The 27,465-nt window shown below is 38.5% G+C and overlaps 1 protein-coding gene across 4 annotated transcripts in view; it reads right to left on the reverse strand.

Moving 5' to 3' along the window:
• Window positions 1–27,465, reverse strand: part of LOC149218840 (uncharacterized) — a 67,276-nt gene that overhangs the window by 15,253 nt on the left and 24,558 nt on the right. The window contains exon 1 of one of the 4 annotated variants that reach the window (XM_089384167.1): window positions 8,343–8,382. The exons of the other annotated variants lie outside the window; for them this stretch is intronic. Within the exon in view, the coding sequence (XP_089240293.1) occupies window positions 8,343–8,354 (12 nt within the window). The 5' untranslated portion in view covers window positions 8,355–8,382. Of the gene's footprint in view, window positions 1–8,342; window positions 8,383–27,465 lie in introns of those variants that run through there. 4 annotated transcript variants of the gene reach the window in all.

Raw genomic sequence — 27,465 nt, forward strand, 5'->3', positions numbered from 1 at the left:
CAATTCTACATATGAGGGTTTTATTATTCTTCAACAAATCTGTAATTGAAAATTTACATAAACTCCTTGCCGTAAACTGGCAAAGCACTAGCAAATTATTTTCTTCACTTCAACTAACCAAATTGAACCTCTGCAAATCAAATCGACCTCCAACTGGCTATTCGCACTTCCTTCCAGAATCATACTAGCCAAATGGCAATGTGCATTGGCCTTTCTAGCAACTCGCACCACCTCGAAAATTCGTTCCTGCAAGATAAACTGCTTCCAGTAACTTGCATAGGAAATTCACACTGTCTCCAACATTATTAGAGGAAATTTTAGCCTAAAAGTGGCTTCTTAAGGAAAAATCATTCTACATGATTGACGTATGATCCTCAACCATTGCATCCTTCCACACCTACCGTTGTGCAACCTCCTGGTAGTTGGAAGGATTGTTATCCATGATCTAAATCAGTAATGCCATGTAGCCAGTGTACCTGTCTGGTTGTCTCTACTCTCTCCTACCCATCCTAAGAGTTCCCACAAACTCCTGAGCATCCCTAAGTGTCTTTTGAACCTCATGATTCCTCCTTCCAGCTATAGATGGTGGAATTTGAACTTCCACATCCTCCTAATGCATCTCTTGTATCTACTATATATGTTTCTTCATGCTCTATGAACTCTCTGGAACAACTATACTTGTATTGGTAATAGTACTCGTACTATTCTATCCTTAATTCCACTGTTCTACCCTAGGAGCTTTTGTTGGCTTCTCACTTTGATCAACTACTATTGGCAAATCTCTGGACCTCCAATATGCATTGTCCTCCATGAATCAAACATATCTCCTGACAATTATCTTCTTGGTCCCTGGCATAAATATCTTGTATGCCTTTGAGGTCTCATTGTACCCAACGAGATAACCCCTCTCTGCATTTTGATCCAACTTGGAACATGTCTCCCCTGGAATGTGACAACAAGCTAAGTTGCCAAATATCCTGAAGTGATTGACATTTAGCTTCTTCCATGTAAACGCTTTCTCGAGTGTCATATTTTGCAACGCCTTATGTAGGACCCTGTTTTGAATATATATTGTAATTACGCATGCCTCGACCCATGAGTATCGTGGCGTATATTGGTCATACAACATGGCCCTGACTACCTCTGATATTGAACAGTTCTTTCTCTCAGCAACCCCATTCTGCTATGGGTTGTAAGGAACCATCCACTCTCTCTTGATCCCCCCCCTAGTACAGAACTCCCGAAATGTTTCCTGGTGTACTTGCCACCATTATCTTATCGAAGAACCTTCACAAGAGGCTGTCGAATTCTCCACGAGGGCTTTGAACACTTGGAAGTGGTTGAATACCTTATCCTTGGTCTTCAAGAAGTATATCCAGGTCTTCCTGGAGTGATCATCAATAAAGGTAATAAAATATTTGTACCCTTTGAGAGACCAAGTTGACATCGAACCACATATATCATAATGAATTAAATCAAGAACACCTTTGAATCTGGTGTCACTTCTTGGAAAGGCTACCTTGGCAAACTTCCCCAATACACATCCCTTACACACATCATCGTGCTCCGTGATCACCTCTGGAACACATGTCACTATCTCCTTAAGCAATTTAAGTGCCCCGTGATGGATATGGCCCATCCTCCTATGCCAAAGCTCTCCCCGATCTCTCAGATCACTCCTGCTTACTATAGTGCCTTTGGAGTATCCATCTGCAACCTATAAAGTCTATCGCTCCTAGCTCTAATCACTATGGGTGACTTCCACTCCTGGTGCTTTATCAACACCTTTTGCCCTCTAAAGAGTACATTGTACCCCTTATCTTGAAGAATAGAAACAAAAATCAAGTTCATCCCCATTCCTGGCACATGCAACACATCATGGATAGGAATCAGCTTGTCAGACTCCCTCTGAAATAGAACGGTCCCCCTCCCAACTGGATTGCACTTGGACTTGTTCCCCATCTCAATATGGAATATTATTTCCTCCTCTTTATAGCTGGAGAAATACTCCCTAACTTTTGTCATATGGAATGACACCCCACTATTTATATACCAAACACCTTGTGAGGCTGAGCTAATCAAGCAAGCTACGAGTGCAAACTCCTGTTATTCAGCCAGAAAGCTCATTTGCATTCACAAAAGTTGTTTTCTACTTCTTGCCCTTCTTGTCAGCGTTCTTCCTCTATGGGCAATTGTTGACATAGTGGCCAAACTCATGACAACCATAACATTTGACCTTTGAAAGGTCCTTTTCCTTGTCCCCCTTGGAGTTGAACCCTTTGATGGATCCCTTCTTTGCTTTGTTCTTCCCCACAAGAGCCACTTTTTCCTGTTCTCCCTCACCCTTTTGTCTAGTGCTTCTAGTGCCACTGATGAGACTCCTCCTAAGTTCTTCCTGTAATGAATTGTACAAAGATGTCCCAATCCTTAGTAAACCCATTGAGGGTTGTCCTGATGAGCTCATCATCTTCAATCTTCTTACCAATGCTTGTTGATTATTCCTTGACACATTTCACCCTAGTAAAGTATGATACAACAATTTTGCCCTTGTTCGATTTCGTGGTTTGAAGTTTCTCCCTCAAGATCAACTTCATGTTCACATTGGAATCTTGATAGAGTTTACAAACTTCATCCTACATCTTCTTCCCTATATCCTCTTCTGCTAAATGAGGTACAATGTGATCATTGACCCCAACCAGCATAATGCACCTGGTTTTGGCATCTTCATTCTTGTATGTGAGGAGTTGTGCTACATCTGTCGGTATGGCTACAACATTGGTTGCATATTCCTTTAAACCATTATCCTCAAAGATCAATAGGATTTTTTATTTCCATATGCCAAAGTTTGATGCTCCCTCTAATTTGTCCTGATCCCATAAATCAACTGAAGCCATCTTTGAAGAATAAGAAAACTCTAAGTAAATCTGGAAAAAATTGATTTGGGTTTTACAAAACCTCAATTTTCTCTCTTGTACCTTGCATTGAACTTCTCCAATAATCTGTTGCACCTCAGATCTGTTCTGAGACCATGTGAAAATTCTATTGCAATTTATCTAGTAATTATTCACCTATCTTTTAACAAATTATTTGTCCCAGTAAATTAATTTACTACAAATACTAAATAAAACACAACTACAAATTTCACCAATTAATAAACCACGGGAACTAAGAAAACACCACAAATAAAATAAACAATGAGATTTTTGGACAAATTGTCCCTGGAAAAACCCCAATGTGGGGAAAACCAGTTCTACAAATGAGGGTTTTATTATTCTTCAGCAAATCTGTAATTGAAAATTTACATAAACTGCTTGTCGTAAATTGGCAAAGCATTGGAAAATTATTTTCTTCGCTTCAACTCACCAAATCAAACCTTTGCAAATCAAATCAGCCTCCAAATGGATATTTTCACTTCCTTCCAGAATTGCAATGGCCAACTAGAAATGCACACTCACCTTTCCGGCAACTCACACTACATCGGGAAATTCGTTCTTGCAAGATAAAATGCCTCCAATAACTCGCACTGCCTCTAGCAATTCGCTCTAGCAACTAGAAATACAAATCGATCTGTCGACAACTTGCACTATAAACTAGCCACTCGCACTAGCTAATTCAGCCTCCCTCTGCAAAAATAATTCAGCCTCTTTCTATCTCTGAGAAATTGGTAATCAATGTGAAAAATATCTCTGACAAACCTCTCCTCAATCAATGTTGAAACCCTCTGCTAGTGTCCCATGTTGTCACTATTCTCTTGCTCAATCAAATTGTATCTCCAAGATTCCCATTGACTTCTTCTTATAATCTCTGGTTGAGCAATCAACGATGACGATATAATCCCAATCGATAGCTAAGATCATCTTGACTCCATCAAATTATTTTTCTAGAAGTCATTAGAGAGAAACCAACTTGTGTCAATTAATACTAATTAATTAACCATTTTCCCTAAGTTAGATAGGAAAATAATTAGACACTGGTTAATAATCTAATTAAGACATTTTCACTTTGAAAAAATAAATTGGGATTGGAGATAATTATTCCATTTGTGTTCTTAGTCTCATTGACGCCTTCTGAGACTAGAACACTTGTCCAAGCTACATAAACTAACAAACGAACCTAGGATGCCCCCAAGCTAGCCTTGACCTTGTTTAATGGACGTTGCTTATTCTGGAGCCCCCATGAGGATGGTTATCATTGAGATGACTTGGGAGAGCTTGCACATTCTCCTTCAACCCCAACGCTTGCCTTGCATAATACCACATCACCCCCACAACCCTACAAGGGTGACGCAGGCCTCTTTATGGATGATGTTGTGGTTAAGAAGGCACCTTTTGGAGATGTACCCATGCATTTTAAGGATTTCTTGGAGTGAGGAGCACTCATGGACCTATTCATCACTTGCTTGATGGATCTTGATCATTTCTAGAGGATGACATCATGGTAGAGACTATTTTCTCTCACACATGTGGGCTATTTTTGGCATTTTGTTATATGTTTTGGAGCTATTTTAAGGTCGACTTGTGACCTTTTTACCTTGTTGAATGCTCAAGTGAACATTTTAGGGTTGTACTCATAAAATTATGAAAATGAGACTTGACTGCCCTTATATGAATAGAGGGAAGCCTCATTTCATTATCATCATCATTCATTCATCACACTTTCCTCTATTTGGAAGTGCACATTATCTCTTTCTCTCTTCTACTTGGCCGCAATGTGATTTCTATTGTGCGAATTTCTCTTGGATGTGCATCTTTTGCTTGACGTTGGTTTCTTGGGATTGATTGAAGAAATTCTTGTGGAAGTTTTGTAAGTGTGTTACATATCTTCTATATTTTACATGTTATATTGTGTAAAGTAGGGTTTCTACATGTGCCATGGTTAAAATTGTTAAATTTATCTAAAACTTTTGCTCCTTTATGGTATGTGAAATAGTTTTCATTCAATCCATTAAGAGAACTTTGAGTTTTGCACCTCTTAAATTTAAAATCTCCCTAAAAAGGAAGATGCTAAGGTTTGTAAGTAGAGGCTTATGTCATCTCAATCTCTTCAACATGTCCATCATTGTATTTTCCCTAGGTGATTCCATTGCCCATTTAGATCAAGGCACTAATCTAGGTGGTGGTGATCAAACCCCTCTACTTTTACTAAAATTTCCCTCTTCTCTCTTTAATTCTAGATATCTAGGGTTAGGGTTAGGGTAGGACTTGCACTAAATAATTATCAAAAAGAAAAATCTAACATTTCTTTCACTTTTAAACTCTATTTCTAAACCTGACGTCATCTTTTATATTGTTTGTCATATGAATGTTTTGGCCATAAAAACTCCATTGCAAACCTTAAACTCTACATATCTAACTAATAGTCTCAATCTTTTGTTGATTAATCATTGTAAGACTATTTCTTCTTCCTATTATATGACATTGCATGTTGTATCATTGAAAAGCTATCAAACCCTAACTTATAATAGCCTTTTAATTTGTTTAAGTGGTCTAGGGATAAAGTGCTTGTACTTTGGTAAAGATTATCTTACCCTTCCAGGCTTCGCCAATACCCTATCCCATTCATTAGACCTCATCAATCACCTTGAACTCTTCTTATTGAACATCCTTTAGGTGATCTATATAGGGTAGCCTCCCTTGTGGTTCAAATACAACTAAATAACTAGTGAAAGGTCGTTGAGGTGACATGGTAGCCGATCTCTTGTTGCTCTAGGATTTTTGTTGCTCTAGGGTTTTCCCTACCTAGTGAGGCTTTGCACTAGGCCTACTAGATTCTATGGTAACATTTTTGGCGTTGTTTCCAAGGAGTTGAGTCATCTATATGGAATCATGTCTAGACAATAGAATCAAGATGCTTACTCAAGTAAGATACCAGGCTTCGATGGGACAAAATATGTTTTTTGGAAAGTTAGGATGGAATCCTATCTCATGTCCCTAGGGATAAATGTTTGGAGCTCTGTATTAGTTGATTATGTTGTCCCAGCAACCCCTCCTATAGATGCAGATGATAAAATGATATATGGGAACAATGCAAAGGCCAAGAATTTCATTCTCTTTGGTCTTAATCAATCTGAACTAGTAAAGGTAATGCACTGTAAGTCAACCAAGGAAGTGTGGGACAAACTTAATAAGAGTCATGAAGGAGATGAGAAAGTTAAGCAAGCCAAGCTTCAAACCTTCAGAATGAGATTCAAGAGCTTAAGGATGAATGAAGAAGAAAGTATAGCAGAATATTTCCTTAGAGTTGATGAAGTAACAAACATGATTAGAGGACTTGGTGAAGATCTCAAAGAGGAAGTAGTTTTTTAGAAGGTTTTGAGATCTCTACCTATGAGATTCAATGCCAAAATATCAGCCATCGAGGAGATGATAGACTTGAAAAATCTCACAATGGACCAACTACATGGAACCCTCACAACCTATGAGATGAGATTAGGAAAAGAGAAGACTGAACCAAAGGAGGAAACATTTAAAGTGTCTAAGAAGACTAAGGAGCACAAAGATCACCAAGAATGTTCCAGTTGTGAATCTGATCAAGAGTTGGCTCACTTTGCCAGAAAATTAAAACGTGGTTCAAGTATAAGGGCAAGCTACCCTTCAAATCCTTTGATTTTGGAAGAGTTGGGCATTTTGCCTCCAAGTGTTCTTTGAAATAAAAGCCAAAAAAGGATAATGATTAGAAGCCTAGAGACAAAGCTCGAAAATATCAGAAGAAGAAATCCTTCAAGAAGGGGTTCTACTCCAAAGAGGACTACATCAGAAGCAAGCAATGAAGATTCTTCAGAAGGTGAGCCTAATGAATGCTTACTCATGGCATTCGAAGTTGACTCCAAATCCAAGAATGACTCAAACCTTGAGGAAGAAGAAGAAGGAGTAGTGGATCTTGAAGGGGAGCTCATTAGTGCTCTTGATGAGTTAAAGAAGGCCAGAAAGAAGAACAAACAACTAAAAGAGAAGTTGTTGCGAGATGAAGAAGGTATGTACAACTCTGATAGGAGTTTGTTTATCAAAGAGGAAAACTTGAAGAAGCCATTAAAAGAAAATACAACCTATAACTTCAATTAGAAGAAAAACAAAAGATTTGTGAAAAACTAAAGGATGAGAATAGACTCTTGAAACAAGAGCTGATCAAGAAACAGGAGGAGATGATTTCAGAAACATGTAAAGGAGAAATTTTGTCCCTAAAAGTCAAGTTGGAGGAAGAAAAAAGAAAGGAAGAGGTTCTAAATGATTTGATTCTTAAATGGGAAGAGAATTGTCATAGTCTAGAAGTAGAAATCGTATCTTTGAGAATAGACCTTGAGAAGTCCAAATCTGAGAAGGATTTGGATAGAAAACTTACTAAAGGAACAGAGAAATTAAATCACATTTTGAGTAGTCAAAGGTCTCCAGAGAACAAGGCAGTTCTGGGATACTTTGAATCACAAAAGTCTTCTAAAGGAAAGACAAGTTTCAGGTCCACAAGATTCGAAGGCCCCTAGAGCATTGCAAAGGTGTTACAAGGTAGAGTCAATGAAGATAACCAAAAACAAGTCAGAGAAGCACTCAACATTGGAGCAAGAATGCTAACTTCTCAAATATTCCTCCACACAAATATGTAAATCAGTCAACAAGACAACAAAGGTACAAGAAATTAGCTCAAGCTCATCAATTTTTAAATATCAGGTACCTTTCGTTGTTCTATGGACATTGCTATAAATGTCATATCTTTGGACATAAAGCCATTAATTGCAGAATTGTTAAAGTTGAAAGAGATGAAAATTTCAGATATAGAAATTATCAAAATTCTAGAGCTCGGAACTCATTCCCTAGGAATAGGAATCCTTTCTCTCCCCTAATGGATGAAATTGAATGTTTCAAGTGTAATAATTTTGGTAACAAGGCAAGTGAGTGCAAAAGCAAGTTTGAGTACCTTTACAAACCACAGTCTACTAAGTAGCCAACAATCCCTAGGGACAAGAGCATTTGAAAGCAGAAGACTGAGAAAAATGAGGAATGTGGACTTGCTTTGTCTGCACATGATCAAGAAAACAAATGGTATGTGGATAGTGGTTGCTCTAAACACATGATTGGGGACAAGAGTAAATTCTTGTTTCTAAAAGAAAGGATAAAGGGAATGTCACCTTTGGAAATAATGCTCCAACACAAATTAAGGGGAAGGGAATAGTCAATCTCGATGAGAAGACCAAGGCCCAAAATGTGTTGTATGTGGAAGGCCTCAAGCACAATTTGCTCAGTGTAAGTCAAATGTGTGATAATGGCTACAATGTGACTTTTCAATCTAAATACTGTGAGATCCAAAAAGCAAAGAACGAGAAGCTTGTAGGAAAGGAAATCAAAACTCACATCAATGTGCATGTGTTTGATGATTCCAGTGAAAGCTTCTACCTGAGTAAGACAAGTAAAACTTGGTTGTGGCATAGAATACTTGGTCATATAAATTTCAACAACCTAATAAAGATCAACAAAATAGTAGTTAGAGGATTGCCAAGATTTTCAAAGTCAATAGCTCAATTTGCAAGTCATACTAGTTTGGCAAGCAGACAAGGACTCAATTTAGACAAAGGAATTCTCATCCTCTAAACCTCTAGAGTTGGTTCACACTGACATTTGTGGTCCTATAAGAACAAATATCCCAAGAGGAGAAAGGCACTTGATTTTATTTATTGGTGATTTTACCAGGGCCACTTGGATAATGTTATTGAAAGAAAATCAATAGCGCTGAAAAAGTTTAAGATATCTAAGCTCAAGTTGAAAATGAGAAAGATCTAAAGATTAAATGCTTAAGATCAAACAGGGGAGGAGAATTCACCTCCAGAGAGTTTGAATAATTTTGTGAAGAACATTGCATAAGAAGGCAATACTCAGTACCTAGAACACCACATCAGAATAGAGTAGTAGAGAGAAAGAATAGAACACTTCATGAGATGGTCAGAGCAATGCTGGATGAAGGGGAGGTTCCACACACCTTCTAGGGAGAAGCAGCACAAGCAGCTGTCTATTTAGCAAACAAGACACAAATCAGGGCTAAAAGTGATAAGACTCCTTATGAATTATGGAAAGGGAAACCAGGATTAGTGAAACACTTCAAAGTATTTGGGAGCAAATATTATATCAAGGGAAATGATAAAGATCTTGGAAAATTCGACTCTCGAGCTGATAAGGGTATATTTTTTAGATACTTAGCCAAGAGTAAAGGCTACAAGTGCTTCAACAAGAGGACAAAAAGGGTTGAAGATTGCATTGATATTGTAGTGGATGAAATACTACCACATTCAAAGCCATCTAGAGAAAACGAGAACTCAGGTGAAGAAGAAGATTCAACCTCCAGATTCTCAGATCAAGAAGCAGAAGTAGAAGAAGAAGACGAAGAAGAAGAGGCAACATAGAGGCACAAAACTCCTTCCAGGTATGTGCAGAAACAACACCCAAAAAGTCAAATTATTGGTGATTGTAGACTCGGTGTTCAAACTAGGATGAAATTCCTTGGCAGTCCAAGCTATGCAAATCTTGCCCTACTATCACAAATCGAGCCCAAAAATCTCAGTTAAGCACATGAAGACAAGTTCTAGGTGAAGGCAATGAATGAAGAATTAGACTAAATTGAGAAAAATGACACTTGGGAGCTTGTCCCTAGACCCAAAGACAAAAAACATTATAGGCACCAAATGGGTCTTTAAAAATAAGCTAAATGAGGAAGGACAAGTGATAAGGAACAAAGCAAGACTAGTCTGCAAAGGGTATGCACAGATAGAAGGGATAGACTTTGAAGAGACCTTTGCCGCTGTAGCAAGATCGGAAGCCATCAATACATTTCTGCTTTGCCAGCCATAAGAGTATCGAGTTATATCAAATGGAAGTGAAATTGGTCTTTCTCAATGGAGATCTGGACGAGGAAGTATACATAGAACAACCAGATGGGGTTTGTGCTCTTAGAAAACAAAGATTATGTTTGAAGACTGAAAAAGGATCTGTATGGGCTAAAACAAGTCCATAGAGCTTTGTATGCCAGATTGGACAAATATATTCAGCGACAAGGTTTCAAAAAAGGGACTGCAGATAATAACGTGTATATATATCGAAAGGTGATCATTTGCTGGTTGTTGTGGTTCATGTAGATGATATTATCTTTGGCAATGATTTGAAACAGATGGGACATTGGTTTCCTGAGTCAATGCAGAAAGAATTTGAGATGTCTATGATAGGAGAACTATCCTTATTCCTCGGGTGAAAATTACTCAATATAAAAATGGCATCTTCATCTCTCAATCCAAGTATTTAAGAGAAACTCCGAAGAAATTTGGGATGGAAGAATGAAAGCCAATTAGTACCACCATGGTTATTGATTGTAAGCTATGTAAAGAGGATGAAACCCCTCTTGTAAATAAGATAGTCTACAGATCAATGATTAGAAGCTTGATGTACCTCACTGCCTCAAGCCCAGACATAATGCAAGCAGTGGGCCTATTGGCCAGATTTCAAGCTAGCCCTAGAGAAAGCCAGTCAATGTTGTAAAAATAATTTTCAAATACTTGCAAGGCACAACAAACTTTGGCTTGTGGTATGCTAGAGGTAAAGATTTTAAGTTAAAATCTTATATTGATGCTGATTGGGCTAGTAGCCTTGATGACAGGAAAAGCACCTCTGGAGCAACATTCTTTTTGGGAGATTGTCGTGTGTCCTGGGTCAGCGAAAAACATGACTCAATCTCATTATCTATAGCTGAAGCTGAGTACATTGTTACAACTACTTGCTGGACACAAATTGTTTGGATGAAGCAAACCTTAAAGGACATCAAGGTAGAGTTGATAGATTCAATTTCAATAATGTGTGATAACACTAGTGCTATCAACAACTCTAAAAATCTTGTCATGCATTCAAATACCAAGCATATTCCAATCAAGTATCACTTCTTAAGAAAACAAGTCGCTGCTAATGTTGTTCGACTCTAATATGTGGCCACTAATGAACAACTTGCAGATATATTCACAAAGACTTTGGCACGAGAACCCTTTAAGTATCTCAGGCAACAAATAGGAGTTGTTTCTCCTACAACCAAATGACTCAATTTGAATGAGTTTTGGCAAACTACTCAACTTGTTTGTTCAATTAAAGGGTAGGTTTCACAGGGAGTTTCTTTCATTTGGTGCATCCTTTTCATTGTTGTCAAATGGGAGAATAAATTGCTGAGTGGTATGATGGGAGAAGAAATTATTGAGTGTAGAGATGCAGAGAACCCTGCTTAATGTCAAGGGGAGTTGCTACAACAAGGTCTGGAATTGTTGCCATCAATGGCAAAGGGAGATATTATTGAGCATAATGTTGGCATTGATGTCAAATGGGTAAGGATGGTAGATGCATGGCGTGTCAAGTTCAGGGGAGTCTTCTGGTAGCTGCAATATTTAATAGAGAACCATCATAGTAGCAGGTCAATTGAATAAGCTATAACTATGGTGGTTAGTTGTCTCAGCCTTTGAGATCATTTTTGCTCAAGGAAATCATCTTAGATGTTCCTGGAAGTAGCGCACTTGAATAGTGCTCGGAAAGAGCTTTCCAACGATATGCTAAAGTCCAAAAAAGGCCTCCAAAATTGAAAGATATGGGTTAGTTGGTGATAAGTTTGGCAAGGTTCTCCAAAGTTGGTGGGGAGCTGGCAGAACGAAAACTAAACTATGGGCAAGTTTGTGGGTGGATCACGCGCCATACGTCACCTCTAACTCATCAGAGAAAGAGCAGGGGGCCATGCTTGCCAAAGGGTTAAACAACAGGGGGGGTTCATGATGGGCTGGATTTCGATTGTCCAAACCACTAAGCGTGTGATTGAAGGTCCTTGTTAAAAGCGAACCCCGTCCCCCCTTTACCATGAAACCACAAAAGGTGGTTTCGCGAAAACCATTGGCAGTGAACGAAGGAGCTGGCGCAGTGTTGGAGTGGAGAACCAACAGAAAGCTCACGAGGTACAGTGCGGGTCTTGCCCGGAACATGTCACCCCAGAATTATTTCCCTGAGAGTTTTCAAAGGTAGCATAGTACCAAAGTGTTGGGGATCTAGGGTCTAGGATGAGCTGGCGCAGGCGTAGAGTGACAGCCAATCAAATCTCAGGGCGGTTTGCGCAAAATGGAGTCATCAAGGTTTATCGTCGCAGAGACGGGCCTAGGGAGATGACAAACACTCTATCTATTGTTGTTGCCAAAAATTGTCGTCCCGAATCTTATATTTTTATAAAAGAAAATCGCGGAAAACCCAAAAGCCCAGGACCCCCTTTCCTCTATACCCTTGATAGCATAGCCCAATGGTGCAAGGACACTTGATGTGATATGATTGACTGATAGAGACACTGTGGAGCCACGATGGCACGTGACATTAGCAGCTCTAATGCCTGAGATGATGTCAGCATGACGTCAACAACTTAAAATCTTAGGGTGACATGGCACTCCTGGATAGTGACACATGACATGTAGATTTGGCACTTTTGAGTCTCCAAGTGAGCCAAAAATGAGTGACCCGTGGACCACTCAGGAAGCAACACGTGGCACATCTAATGTCACTCTGGAGGATTGTCCCCGGTGTTTTAGTAGTGAGGTGTATTTGAAAGGAGTTGTCTATAATGCGACTTTTTGGAGATTCCGGTGACGGAATCCGGCAGAAGAAATGGAGGTTAAATCTTGATTTGTTGCAGTTAAAATGGTATTTTAACTGCATATTTGGATTCAGCACCCTCGAAAACCCCTGGGACGCTTTCATTGTACAGAAACTAGCTATCAAACTTGCGATTCCAATAAATTCCTGCCGGATTTCGACCGGAAAAACCCGCCGGAAAGACTTTCAAAAAGTCGCGTTATAGACAACTGCTATTTGAAAAGCCTGGTGTAACAGGTCCAAGGGATGGGAAAATCTACGACAAATAACATTCCGTCAATCCTCGTAAGGAGTTTCAAATGGGGCCCAGTGGTGACAGGGTGCTGGGAGGAGGTGGTGGACAATGTGGCAAGCTTAGTGGTTACGACACGTAATCTCGGCCGATTTCAGTTTGGTGCAAATAAAAGGTAGGGCCAATTGTGCCAAGTGGCAAGGCCACGTATTCCCGAGAGGCCTTAGATTGGCGTGAGTTTGGAGAAAGGGACCCACCAAGACACGTAACCCTGACGGTCTTACCCGAAGATTTTCGAAGGCACACCATTGTGAATGGTCGGGGTAAAGGATCCGAGGAACAGAGATGTTGCCGACACTTGACAGTTCTGTCATGTGATGTAAAGGTGTGCCTAGGGATCAATTTTGTGGCAATTTTGTGTTAAATTGACCAAGGGCCCACAGGCTTATGCAATGGAAAATCATTGTGGGGGTTTAAACAAAGTACTATTGGCTTCGCTATATAAAGGCTTACGCCTATGCACTTAAGTGCTGAGGGCTAAGCACTAGTGGGCTTGAAAGGGTTAGCAATTGTTTTGGCATGAACGCCATATTTGGAGGATTTCGCTAAATTTGGCAGATAGACAGATTTGGGGCTGCAATTATAACCTTTGCCAAGTCCTGTAAATGTCGGAATTGCCGACAGATCCTGAAGGAGCTCATTCACGCAAAGGAGTTAAGGCCCACGACACTGCACTGTACTAACTGACAGAACTTGGTCGATGGAGCTGGTGGAGCGCATATATTTCAGTAATGGGCTTCCTTTACGAACTGTTCAGGAAATAATCAAAGTACTTTTTGTGCCACGCTAAGTTAAATGGAGGATCCCTTTAGGCAGTTCGTAGGAGAAGAAAGACCATGTCGAGTGTCCTCTTCAGGTACTATGATCATTTAATAAGAAAGGCGAGGCATACTGAAAAGTAAAATGTCACTGGTATTGGGCAAGAAACTACTATGAAATTAATTTCACTAATAGTGTGTTGCTTTTGTTCTAATTGGAATACTCTATTTCAATTAATGTGTAACGTTTTCCAATTTTGTAAGTGCAAAAATCACTAAGGAGTTTTGTCAATTTTTGGTAATATTAATAAAAGTGGAAAAATATTATTTTATAGGAGAAAAGACCATGTCGAGTGTCCTCTTAAGGTACTATGATCATTTAATAACAAAGGCGAGGCATACTGAAAAGTAAAATGTCACTGGTATCGGGCAAGAAACTACTATGAAATGAAAAGTAAAATGTCACTGGTATCGGGCAAGAAACTACTATGAAATTAAATTCACTAATAGTGTGTTGCTTTTGTTCTAATTGGAATACTCTATTTCAATTAGTGTAATGTTTTCCAATTTTGTAAGTGCAAAAATCACAAAGGAGTTTTGCCAATTTTTGGTAATATTAATAAAAGTGGGAAAATATTATTTTATGGGAGAAAAATAGAAATTATTATTTTAATGAAGAATGACAACAAAATAATATTTTATTGGAGAATGCAGAGAAATTATTATTTTATTGGAGAATGGGAACAAAATAATATTTTATTGGAGAATAGAGGAAAATTATTATTTTATTTAAATGGCAGCAAAAGTCTCCTAGTGGAAAATGGCCCCCACCAATAAAATAATATTAAAAAGGAGTCTAGAAACATGGAAAAATTATAACAGAAGTATGGACTCATTTGTTGATCATCTTTTCTTATCTATCTTCAGAACTTGAACTCTCTTGTTGTTGTTGAGCACAGCAAGAGCATTGTTGTTTAGTGCAGGAGTTCAAGGCAGAATTCCACCCTCATTTCGGAGAACTTAGAGTGTCTCTCTAGAGAGGAATTTTGGGAAGTTTATTTCAAGATTTTCCATAGAGTTTCATGGCAGGGATCATCCAATTTTGCGCACCCCTTGGGCACAGAGGCAACATGAGTTACTCATTAGAGAACCAACTACTGTGGGTTAGAGTTCCGACTATTTTGCAAGTGGTGTTTTCCATTGGTGCCAGTGATTTTGGGGTGAATTTGCAGGGTTGGAGATTAACACTATCTTAGGACCGAATTTCTCATTTTTGGCAGTGCGCAGAGCTCATTGGATAAAGCTTGCGCACGAGTAGAGGGTTTATTTCCAAAGGAGATTGGGTTGGAGAAAGAGGTAGTTTTTAGAGGGGAATTTGTGTAGAATTGTAGTGGCATCTCAGGGGGGATTTCGACACATCTTAGCAGAGTTATTCTAGTGCGCATAGCCAGTCAGAGAGGGTAATTCGCACTATTTGGGGGCTCTTGGGCCAGCTAGAATTAGATCAAACCCTTTCTGGGTTTTTGTAGACATTAGGAGGAGAGGTCGTGGCTAAAGTTTTAGAATTTTATGAGTAGTATATAGGTTGGAATTCTAGTAAGGTGTATAGCTAGCCAAATAGCCATTTGCACTATTTTTGGAGGGCTTCATCATCTAGATTCAGCCCAAATCATTTCTGGGTTTGGTGAGAGGATTTCAGGTTAAATTTTTAGAGCATTCCGAGCAATATTCAACCTTGAGATCAACATTCCAGCCAGTAGCCAACAACAAATTATTTCTAGGTAGGGTGCATATCACTCCAGGGACACTTCCACACTTGGGTTCGGGCTATCTTTCTAGGTTTTTCTCAGCTTACACAGCAAGCCCAAGTTCTATCATTTCAGCTCATTTTATGACTCGTTCCTAGGTATATTAATAAAATGGTTCATAATTTTTTGTTGTTGTCTGTGTTTTGATTTGGGTTGTGATTCTTTATCTATTTTGCTACTCCTTATACATTGTTTCGGTATTATTGTTAATTTCTCCATTAGGAGTATTACATAATGTATGATCTTGAACTAAGAGGCTGAAAAATGCTACCCTCTTAAAAGAATTGATGAAAGAAAGTGTTGGTGTTGAGAAAATGTTGAGTGTGTTGAGTGCAATTGTGTACACTAGTGAGTTGTGGTTGAAAGGAGGTGTGCCAATGTTGAGGTGGTGAAGAGAAGAGCAGAGGGTGCAACAAAGTTTAAGTAGCAGAGATGAGCGCAACTGAGAGTGTGCATGCAGAGCAAAGAGGAAGGAGTTGTAAGAGACAATAGACTAAGTTATTTATGCTTTTATGTAATAGAAGTAGGTCATTGTTTTTAGTCTAAAAATTGTATGAAAAATAGGATAGTTTGTTGAAGCAGGTAGAGGCCTGCATTTATAAGAGGTTGGAGCCTCTAGGCAAGTTGTGGGTTGCTAATTTGAAGAGGGTTGGGACTTCTTGTGAGTGGGAGCTCACAAACAAATGATGTAATCAAAGTTGGTGCCTTGATTATCATCATAATACAAAATAAGATTTGGTGGTTTTTCTCTCGGAAGGGTTTCCACGTAAATATGTGTGTTCCAATATGTATGAATGATGGTATCTCATGTGATGTTTGAGTATTTGCAATTTAAACTTTAGATATTCATCTTAAATATTGTTAAAAGTGTTAATTACTTATTCAATCCCCCGCCCCCCTCAATAATTCCTTATTCCAACAAGAGACCACTATAGTGCAATGTTACCATTAGAGCCACATAAAGATCTCTAAGACTCTATTGTTTCATGTTCGCTTCAAGAACATTGATATCCAATACCATTTCCTAGGAGACAATTTACATAAGGGAGTCGTAGTCCTTGACTATGTTTCGATTGATTTGTACGTTATGTCATCCATTATTTTTAAGCGGGTCATCCTATACATTTCATGGGGAAATATTTTGTAGATGTATTGATGAATGATTGACAGATACAGGGGATTATTATGGTTTGGCACACACTTTTCCTAGCATTTCCTTTATGGCTTGTTTTGACTAACTACCTCAACAATTAGTTGTTGCAATGTTTGGAAGAAAGTATATGGTGTAGACTTATTGGTTTATGCCCCTAGAGCTTAGAGAGATTTCTAGTTATGATATATTTATCCTTTTGATGGTATTCCGAGTTTATATCTTGTTCATGATGGATATGGCATTTGCCACGGTTATATTCCTATGTTGTCTACTCATCACATGATTAGGTTAAGTGGAGGTCTCTAGCACTTTGGTTACATCTTACCTATGTTTTCATCTTGGTATTATTGGCATTATTTCATTATGGATCAATTGGCATATATACCCTTTTTCACATTTTTCTAGGCATTATGGTGGTTATTTTGATATAGTAGACGTGTTGTGGAGCCACAATGAGAGTGCCTAGGTACTTTGAGGTTTTATGATGGTTATACCACTTTGTTATAACATAGAGACACCCCTTTGATAGAACACTATCGTTGATGCACACATGTTCATGTTGGTTTAACTATTCAATGGTTCACTAACCCTATTTTAGCCACATGGAGGCTAACTACTAGAGCACCTTCATTCTTTGGCTTGGTTTCACACTTGTATTGATATTATTAAGTGGTGGTTGATGATTTTGAGTAGGGCACTCACCATGATTGGCACATACATTGAGGTTCTCTCACATTTTATTACTATTTTATTGCTTATAGGGTTGTCCCCTTCTTCCTAGAGTTAGTTAAGATTTGGTTGGTGTTCTTGAAACTATTTTATCAATTTTGACTTCTCAACACATTTAAGACCACTTGTACCATGTTGGAGGAGGGTATTTGCACTTGTTTTGAGGAGCACTCTTCCTATCTTCTTAATTCTCTCATGTGGCCACTTCATTAGAGGTTGCACTTCTCTTTGGTTATTTTATTGATTTATTGGAGGAATCTATGAGGGTGCACCAAGTAAGGGATTAGTTACCATTTATTGGCATCTTGACACTTTCAACTTTCTCATTTTGGGGAAGATATTGGAGCCTTGATTTGCTCTTTTGTTATTCTTAGGAGGGTGCACCACCTTCTTGAGCTCACATGCTTGGAAATTTGTACATGTGGAATGGCTACACCTATTTTGTTCGATGTTTGACTTGTCCTCTCAAGCTAATTGAGGGGTAATGTTCTTTTATGGCTTCCTAGGATAGATCTAGGGTTTTGGTAGAGATATTATTATTTATTGAGGATGTTGTTGAGACAAAAAACCATATAAATAAGGCTCTTCCTATTGTAGTGGTTGTTAAAATTTTGTGGAGACACGCTACTGTTTGGCATATTAATGTAGCTTGCTTGGAGATTGAGGCTTTTGTTGTTGGAACTATTTTTCTGAATATAGAGGATGGAATTATCATCTCTTGTGAAGTGATTCAATGGGAGTTTAATCCAGATATTGTTGTTCACAGTTTAAGTGAATTTATGGATGGTTAATTTCCTCTCGAAAATTCAGTGTTTTTCCTGTCTGAAAGTGAATGAAAGTGAAATTTCTTGATCATAACTTGCTAGAAATTCCCTTCTTTCAGTTGTAAACACCCTTTCCTTGCATATTTGATGGATGTTCCCTCATTAAGATTCTAAATCTGAATTCTGAATTTGTAAACAGCAAGAATAGATGGCTGTAGCTCGCGTGTTTCCTCTGTAATCAGCCCTATTCATCAGAAAAAGAAGCTCATAAGACCTTGCCTCATAAATTCCATAAGCCCAAGGATGTTTAGGGACTAATATTGTGTTCCAACTACTCAAAAAACTTCAAAATTTATCCTTTTATTTTCAATTTTATAAATCTGGAAATTATATTTATAATATCATAATTCAGATTTCCATTAAGTCTAAGAAAATTTCCTCAAACGCATGATCTCTATTAGACTCATTTCTTTCATATAGATCTGGAATTTCGAACAATATTTTCACATATAAAAACCAGATCTAAAGTATGTCTTAGTAACCATTTCATTCCTAATATTCAGCTAGACTTAGACTAACTTAGGGATTCCCTTCTTTCAATGGAGTAGACTCAACCTAAAGAGTGAGGGTAATTTACTGAGGCATCAATGGATAAGCTCTGCAAGTTGTCCTTAGGTCTTCACTTTGTGAATTAGGACTTTGACAACCTTGGTGAGAGTTTGTGTGGTAGTAGGTTGTAGACACTCTGACAAAACCGCTAGCAATGGGGAAGTTTGAGATTCTGAAAGAGAAAATACGGTTGGTGGAGAACATGTTCCTCACAAAGAGGGAGTGTTATATTTTGTTGCTCCCAACTTGTTCCCCTTTACTTACCTAGGAGGGTGAGTTGAACACAAAAAGAGTGGGGCACATCACTTTAGGAGTTATAGTTCTATTGTTGGTCAATGTAAGGTATGACAATCAATGTTTTAAAAACCAGAACCGGTGACTAGACCAGTCCACCTAATGAACCGGGCTTCGAACCGGGACTGGTCGGGTCTAAATGAACCAATTTAAAAAAAATACATTAAATAATTAATTTTTAATGAAAAAACTATTTTTAAGATTTAAAACCATGATTCCAAGCCAATAGAAAGAAAATATGCAAGGTTTGTTCATCTATATACCATGTAAAGGTGAATATATCAAAATGGCATCAAGTGCAATACATATCCGCAACAAAATACATAATCAATGAGGCTCTAAATGGCCTCTAGAATCCAAAAGCAATGCCTTAAGTTATGGGGTCACTGGACTACTACAAGTCTACATATCAGTGATCAACAACATGATCACTTCTCATCATGATCAAACTCATCACCACTACTAGACAAGAGATCATCAACATGAGCTACATAAATAATATGCCTCCGAGTTTGAGGACTCCTAAAACTCCTCTACAACTTTAGTAGTAGTAGCAAAAATAGACATCAAAACTACAAATCACTGATCAACATGGTCACTCATGAAACTCATCATTGATTCAACGCTACTAGAAATACATAAACATCATCAACAAGAGATACATGAACATCATCTAGCTCAAAGTCTTCAGACTTAGATTGCTCAACCTTATAACATGATAGAAATTGAAAAGTTTTAACATGCCTAACCAATGATTTTGGTTTGAGTGAAGGGTCCATCTCCTCAACCTTATAATGTGGTAGAAAAAGATTAGCATGCCTAACTAGTTGTTTTCCTTTGAGTGAAGGGTGCATTCTTATTAAAGCCATGGTAAAGGAGTTCAACAATTAGTACCACCAACATCAACAAAGTTCAACAATCAATGCCACCACGATCAAGGTTCTTAAAGGGCTTCATGCTCTTGATCAAATGCCAATCTCATACCCTCACGCATGATAGAATCAAATGGAAACATTGCAAACCCCCAAACCATGAAATCTTGAAAACCATTAAGTTTGCTGAATTTTGAGTGAAATCTAAAATTCTAGTTTCTCCATATGAAATCCAATGAGGTCGAAACTACTCTCAAACATCCTGAGTCATTTCATGGTAATGTTAAAAATTTAAGTAAAAGGATGAAATTACTTTAAGAACTTAACATTACCATTTATTTCCAACATTGTTAGGGTTGAGATGTGTTAGGAAAATGAGAGGGTAGGCGTGTTTTTCTTGGAGGGACTATTTTTGGAGGAAAACAACCCCAAATTTCCCTCAAAATAGCTTCAAAACTCACAAAAATGCATTTTGTGGGGTTTATAGTTGCTCTGGCAATAAATCGGTCAGTTTAGGACAAAACCGGCCGGTTTGATCACAAACCGGCGTGTTCCGTCCTCAACCGGTCGGTTAGGACCAGTTTGCCCACTTTTTTGGCGAAATGGAGGGTCAAACCAGGTTTTTCTGCTGGTTTGACCTAGTGGGCTAGCTAACTAGTTGATTTGACTGGTTACCGGTTCAAACCGGTCAGTTTTTAAAACACTGGTTCTTTGAGGGAGTGGGTGAATGTTCCTAGAGGCACCTCATACGTTGAAATCCCTTGAAACTTCATCTCCTTTGCAATTCAAAGTATAAATCCCTAAATGACCTTGTTGTTGCACCTTGAAAGGCTAGCGAAAGTCATCTAGGGCTCCTTAGCATATGAAAATTCTCGATCTAGGTGTATCTTGACTCCATTAAGCCCAAGAAGAAAGGCACTGATCCTCGCATCCCTTTGGTGGTCAAAATTACCTTTCTTTTCTCATCTCCCCCAATTCTAGGCCTAACCATAGTAGGTCACCTAGGGCATCAAGTGAAATCCTTTGTAGCCATTCAAAACCCTTGAATTTTGGTCCATTACTACCCTGGGTTTTCTCAAGAGGTCCTCCAAGTTTGAGGCAAATCCGATAGTCGAATCCCGAGATATAGCAAGCCCTAGCCATAAGACCATCGATTTCCTTGGGTTGATTTGGGTTAGTGTCCTCACTTGGATCATTACATTTAAAATTCAAAAGAGAAATTGTCCTTTGATCCTATTCTCCTCCCTAAACTGGTCAAGCCTTTCCAGTGTTGATCAACTTGACATTCTTGACCTAGTTTGGGTCCAGTTTTGTTCTTTGTGGTCCCACAACTTTATAACTCAAATTCCACAAGGATTGCATTGAAACCATTTCTCCACAAGGATTCTTAGGTCAAGGAAGCTTCTTGTCAAGGGATATTCCTCAAACCTAGGCTTAAACATCCTCCTATCCCATCCTAGAGAGCCCATCACCTTGCTTCTTAAGCAAGTAAGCCATTCAATTGAGTCTCTCTGGTGAATAGGTTTTAGGGATCACTCTCCACCATTCATTGACATTTCATCCTTGTGATCCCTGCTATATTGGGTCTCCTCCCATCGGTGAAAGTCCGTAAACAGCAGGGAGTTATAGCTGAGGTGACAGTGGGCTATTGCTCCATTGTTGCAACTTGACCTAGTAGTTGCTCTATAGGATCCCCTCCTAGGACCCCTACTAGTTTGAGCGGTAACAGATCCCACGAGAGCAACTAACAAAATGCTCTCCAAAACTTGCAAAGAATCCCATCTCAATGGAAAAAATCAAGTAATAAAAAAATGTGTCCAACAACTAATAATTTCCGATAATATTTTCCCTTCTCCAGAAAACAATAGTTGTATACACTATTTGATCATTTAAAAAACATAGACTTGTAGGAGTAATTGCGGTAATTTTACATCAATGTGATACACTTATTTGCACTCAAATAATTTCCTGATGCTTAAAACATGAAATCTAGAAACATTAGTGAAAAATTTAGATCTACAATCACAATTATGCTGAATAGAAAATTCATTAATGTAGACACCGCATATTAGTGGTTGAGACTAGCCCTGCAAAAAATAGATATTAGACCTAAGAACTCTACAGAATGAATATAAAAAATAACAAAAAAGAGATTTACAAACACTATCGTCTCGTTTACACAACAAACGGATTATAACATTGTTCAAGAAGGGCTACAATAGCTTTTAGGAGTTTTAGGAGTCCTTAAACTCGGAGGCATATTATTTATGTAGCTCATGTTGATAATCTCTTGTCTAGTAGTGGTGATGAGTTTGATCATGATGAGGAGTGATCATGTTGTTGATCACTAATATGTAGAATTGTAGTAGTTCAGTGACCCCATAGCTTAGAACATTGTTTTCGGACTCTAGAGGCCATTTAGAGCCTCATTGATTATGTATTTTGTTGCGGATATGTATTGCGCTCGATGCCATTTTGATATATTCACCTTTACATGGTATATAGATCAAGATGAGAAAAGTTGCATATTTTGTTTCTATTGGCTTGGAATCATGGTTTTAAATCTTAAAAATAGTTTTTTTCATTAAAAAATAATTATTTAATGTATTTTTTTTAAACCGGTTCATTTAGACCTGACCAGTCCCGGTCCAACCGGTTCTGGCTCGAAACCCGGTTCCAGTTCGAAACCCGGTTCCGATTCGAAACCCGATTCATTAGGTGGACCGGTCCGGTCACCGATTCCGGCTTTAAAACATTGCAAAGAACAACACATGCATTAAAACACTTATTCAAGGTTTCTAGAAGAATTTTGCATTACTTTAACCCGTACAAGAATAATGATAACAATAACATGCATTAAGCAAGTAAGATAACAAGAAGAGCATTAAAATTTCACTTACATGAGAGAGAGAGTATACCCATTCATCAACTTCGCATAGAAAGAAGCTCCAAATACAATAGCGAAAATCCAAACATCATAGTGCATCCGAAAACTCCAAAAATTTCATCCCAAAAACAAGTACGAAAATCTCTCAAGAGATACTAATCCAATCCCAGTGATGATGAGAGGAATGAATGAGACTCTCATCTATTTATATCCTTCCTAAACAGTTTGATTTGCCTAATTAGGCCTAATTAAACCCCAAATAATAAAATAATGTGCAATGATAACATCCCTTAATGACACGCCCACCAAGATAGCTCCATAATACAAAAATAAGCTTCTCAAGAGGGAAAAATAGTAAACATAATGAGCCGTTGGGCCATTGAGAAGGTCTAGTGGAGTCCAAAGTGTGCCAAGGTGAGAGAATAGGCTCCAAACATAGTGAATAAGGAGTTGCCCCTTGATATCCAAGCAAGTAACGTGTGGTGTCCCCAAGTGGGTGTGGAGGCACAATGACATCCTCATGGGTCTCCAAGTGGATCGATAATGCCTGTAAACCATCTATAAGGGCTAGGATGATGACATAAGCCATCCTTTTATCTCCCACGGTGAGACACATCTTCATCTGGACCCTGGGACCTCTACTGAGTGTGTGGTACAAGTGTGAAGTTGGTTGAGCATGGTTATCCAGGGGCATCATCCTCATCCAAAAAGGTGGAACATGAGAAATCACTAAATGTTGTTTGGGGATCCATGAAGTGCTCTCTGCTATGGCAAAGGCCCATGGCTTTCAACGCTCACCCTACAAGTGCCAATGTGGCCCTCTGGAGGGCTTAGACCCCATATAGGGAGACCAAACCCCAAATGGAGATCCACTTGCAGTCTTGCATAAGATCCAATGTGTCCCCTTGCCCTCCAGTACAACAAATCATTAGATTAATCAAGTAAAAGAGTTTACAAATCATGGAATCAAATGGACACTTCATGTTGGCATGCCCTTCCATAGTGGGTTTTGGCATGTACAGGTGTCTCCAAGCTCAATAAGGGGTTAACCAAGGACCCTATTAGGTGGTTTCAACCTTTAAAGGGGGTGACATGTCCGTAGTACATCCATCAAATGGTAGTTGGAATGTGGTATAATGATGGAATGGAGTGGGGATCAGAGGAAAGCTCCAAGCCACATGCCATGGTACAAGGGTAGCTATAATGAGGAAAGTTCACACTTGTGTATATGAGTGTAGGAGGGAGAAATTGCGGTACATAAGTTACCTTGACCTTTGTTTTTCCACCCTTTTTCATATGCCTTTTGCCTTTGATTGATTTTTCTTCATAACTGCTTGGGGCTCTAGGGCATGAGAGCATGATGTGTAGGATACAATAGTAGATACCCCCTTTAAGGTGGGGTAGTTCATTACCCACCAAGGGTTGGGACAATCATGGGTTCCTTAATGTGGAGGGGGCTCATCTAGGGCCCATAGGAAGGGGTAGAGCTCATGTTTGCCTTTTTCCCACGTGCTAAATTTGTATGTCCCGACCATATTTTGCATCTTGTGGTACATTTCCTGTTATAAGTGACCAAATTATGCTTTTTCTTTTCTTTTTAGCTTCATCAACCTTTGGGGTATCGTTTCAGGTCCGACCCAAGGTGTGGGCAAAGGGAGTGGGAGGCTAACCCTATGTGGACGCTGTTGACAAATGTGGACTCGGATGGGAAAAGTGATAAATGGGTTTAAATGAGTGAAGGGGAGTGATGTATATGGTGTAGGGAAGTGGGACCACGCAACCAAAATCAGTATTTCCATGTAGTGCCAGCCCTAAAGCTAATAGTTGGTAAAGGAAATCCCACGGCATTGGGATACAAGGCTAACCAACAAATTGGGCAAAGGATACAAGAGTACATACCTAGTCCATTCTTTCCGCTGAATCCCCCCACCAATCCATGCTCAAAATTGTCCATGATAAGTAAACAAAATTACTCAACCACACCAATGAAAAGCCATACCTTCGGGGTCGAGAGGCCCACCTTCAAACATACGATCATAATAGATGAGCGAGAGATCGCATGGTTGGATCAAGTGGCAGAGATAGAGGCACATCGAGCTATTTGGTCGCTGCAAGGGGTTGTTAGCTGCCGACTGAGGACCATCTAGGAGAAAATTTTCTTATGGAGACTACCCACAGGTGGTGGGTAACTTGAACCTTGCTATCCACAAATAGATTTTGCTTAAAATTTTCACGAGGTCCATAACTCTTAGTTTTTTTCTCACAAGCCTAAATTATAATATTTGGAGAAGCAAACTAGGAGATATGCTACAGAATCGTGGGTGGTTGTGGATCACCATGTGGGATGAGAAGGAACTTAGAACTAGTGAGAAGAAATGTTGGTTGAATAGAGTTGATGAATTCTGTGACCATAAGAGCATCCATGTGTAGAATCAACTTTGATTTCATACTAAAAATTTGGGATTGCCCAAAGAAGCTTGGGAGGCACTTGAGAAACTCTCTTCTTAGCCTAACAAGGCTCAGATAATGCACTTCCAAATTGATTAAATGTATTTGAAACCATAGCATTTCAACTTTGTCCAAGAGTACGTTGCTCAGGTGAAATAATTTAGAATGCAATTAGAAGATGTGGAGCTATCTTCAAAAAGAGTGACGTGCACTTGATCTATATTGTTCTTTGCAACCATGTAGCTCCATAGGAGGTATTTTTCTCTGCATTTTTCCCTATGAAAATATGTTTGATGCTCATGCTACTAACTTAAATTTCAATGAAATTTTTCATTCATTGATTGACGCGCAAGGGAAATTATTAGATCTTGGAAAAATTGATTCTAATTTAATTGCTCATTTTGCCAAAGGGAAGCAGAAATAGAAGCCAATTCCCTAAGGTGCTATAGGTATCCCAAAAAGAGATCTCCCTCTTCTTTACCACAAAAGCACAAAGGGGAAAGAAGTAGTCAAATTGTAGCAAACTAGGACATTCATTGTGAAAAAGGAGATTGTGAACTACATTTACCATGCGCTTGATTTGAGTACCAATTTACTTTTCGTTTACCATATGACTCATACTAGTAAGGTAAAATTTTGGTCTAACCAGTTTTTTGTGGACAATATGCACAAATTCAAGATTGTTACCTCTAAACATAGATGTTAATGAACAACTTTATAGGTTATTTAAGTCCCATCTGATTTCCATTATCACTCTCATGTCTTTGTTGCTAAGACTAGCCCTATGAATAGCTTATTGCATGAGAGAATGTGTCTCTTGAACTTTAGCAGTTTGCAGTTGATGAGTAGGTTGCAATTGGTACATGGTTTACCTTCCTTGTGTTTGCATGGTGTTTGTAACTTTGTGAAGGATGCATTCTAGGCATGCATCATATAGATAAGCTCAATAAAGGAATGTCATGGCATGCAACAACTCCCTTGTGGAGTACCTATAGCAATTTGTGCATACAAATGGGCAAGCCTTCTCTTTCAAGTGAAGAGTATATACTGACATTTGGTGATGATCATTCTAGGTGCATATGGGTTATTTTTTTGAAGCAAGAGCCAAATCCTAGATAAATTTCATAAGTTCACATCCCTAGTTAAAATCAATGTAATCATACTATTAAAACTCTAAGAACCGATGATGGTGATGAATACATTAATCATAACTTTCAGGAACTGTATCTAATCTAAGATTATTATCCAACACATTGTACCTTATAGCTGTTAGCAAAATGGTGTTTTCAAAAGGAAGAATCACATCCTTGTTGAGACAGCTGGGTGAATGCTTCATAGTAGAGGGATGGCCTTCAAATTTTGGACCAGAGAATTATTGGAGCATCCATCCTAATTTGCATTCCTACAATCCTGGTGAGGAATTTGACATTTGAAGAAACCTAGAGTGGAAGGAATCCAATAGTCGCACATTCAAGGTTTTTGGTTGTGATGCTTGGGACCATATTCCATAGGAGAAGTGAAAGAAGTCATTTAAGGAATTGTTTTGCCACTTGACATGTGGCTTGTTTTGACAATATAAGTGTTTCTTTTCCCATTGCTTCCTATACTATAAGTTTATGTTTTTTTACGTGATTGTGTATACAACTAGTGCTTTCAGGAGAAAGGGATACTCAATTGGAAATTGTTTGTTTTTGTACACGTTTCTTGTTACTTTTTTCTTTCTTAAGGAGGATTTCTTTCCAAGTTTTGAAAAGCATTTTATTTATTGTTCTTGTTGAATGATAAATCGTTTTACACCCACATGAAGGTTGCTCTTCACAAGTAGATCTTGCACAAATTCATTTGGGGTACATAACCCCTAGTTTCCTTCTCACTAGCCTAATTATAATAGTCGGTGGAGCATAATGGAAAATATGCTATAGGAATGTGGGTTGTTGCAAATCGCCATGGGGAAAGACTAGGAACTTAATATTCTAAGAAGAATGAACATTAATTGCATAAATTCAATAGAGTAAATGAAGATTGTGGTTTCATTAGTATCCATGTGTCGAATGAACTTCAATTCCACATTCAAAAAATGGGATTGGTCAAAGAATATTGGGAGATACTCCAAAAAATATTTTCCTAGCCTAATGAGGCTTGAGTAATGCATCTCAAAACTACTTCAATGTACTTGAAACCGTAAAAATTCAATAGTATTGACAAATACCTTGCTC

This window comes from Pinus tabuliformis, chromosome Q, assembly GCF_031772625.1.
Source record: "Pinus tabuliformis cultivar Carrire ecotype Pingquan chromosome Q, CPIR1, whole genome shotgun sequence".
Classification (NCBI taxonomy): Eukaryota; Viridiplantae; Streptophyta; class Pinopsida; order Pinales; family Pinaceae; genus Pinus; species Pinus tabuliformis.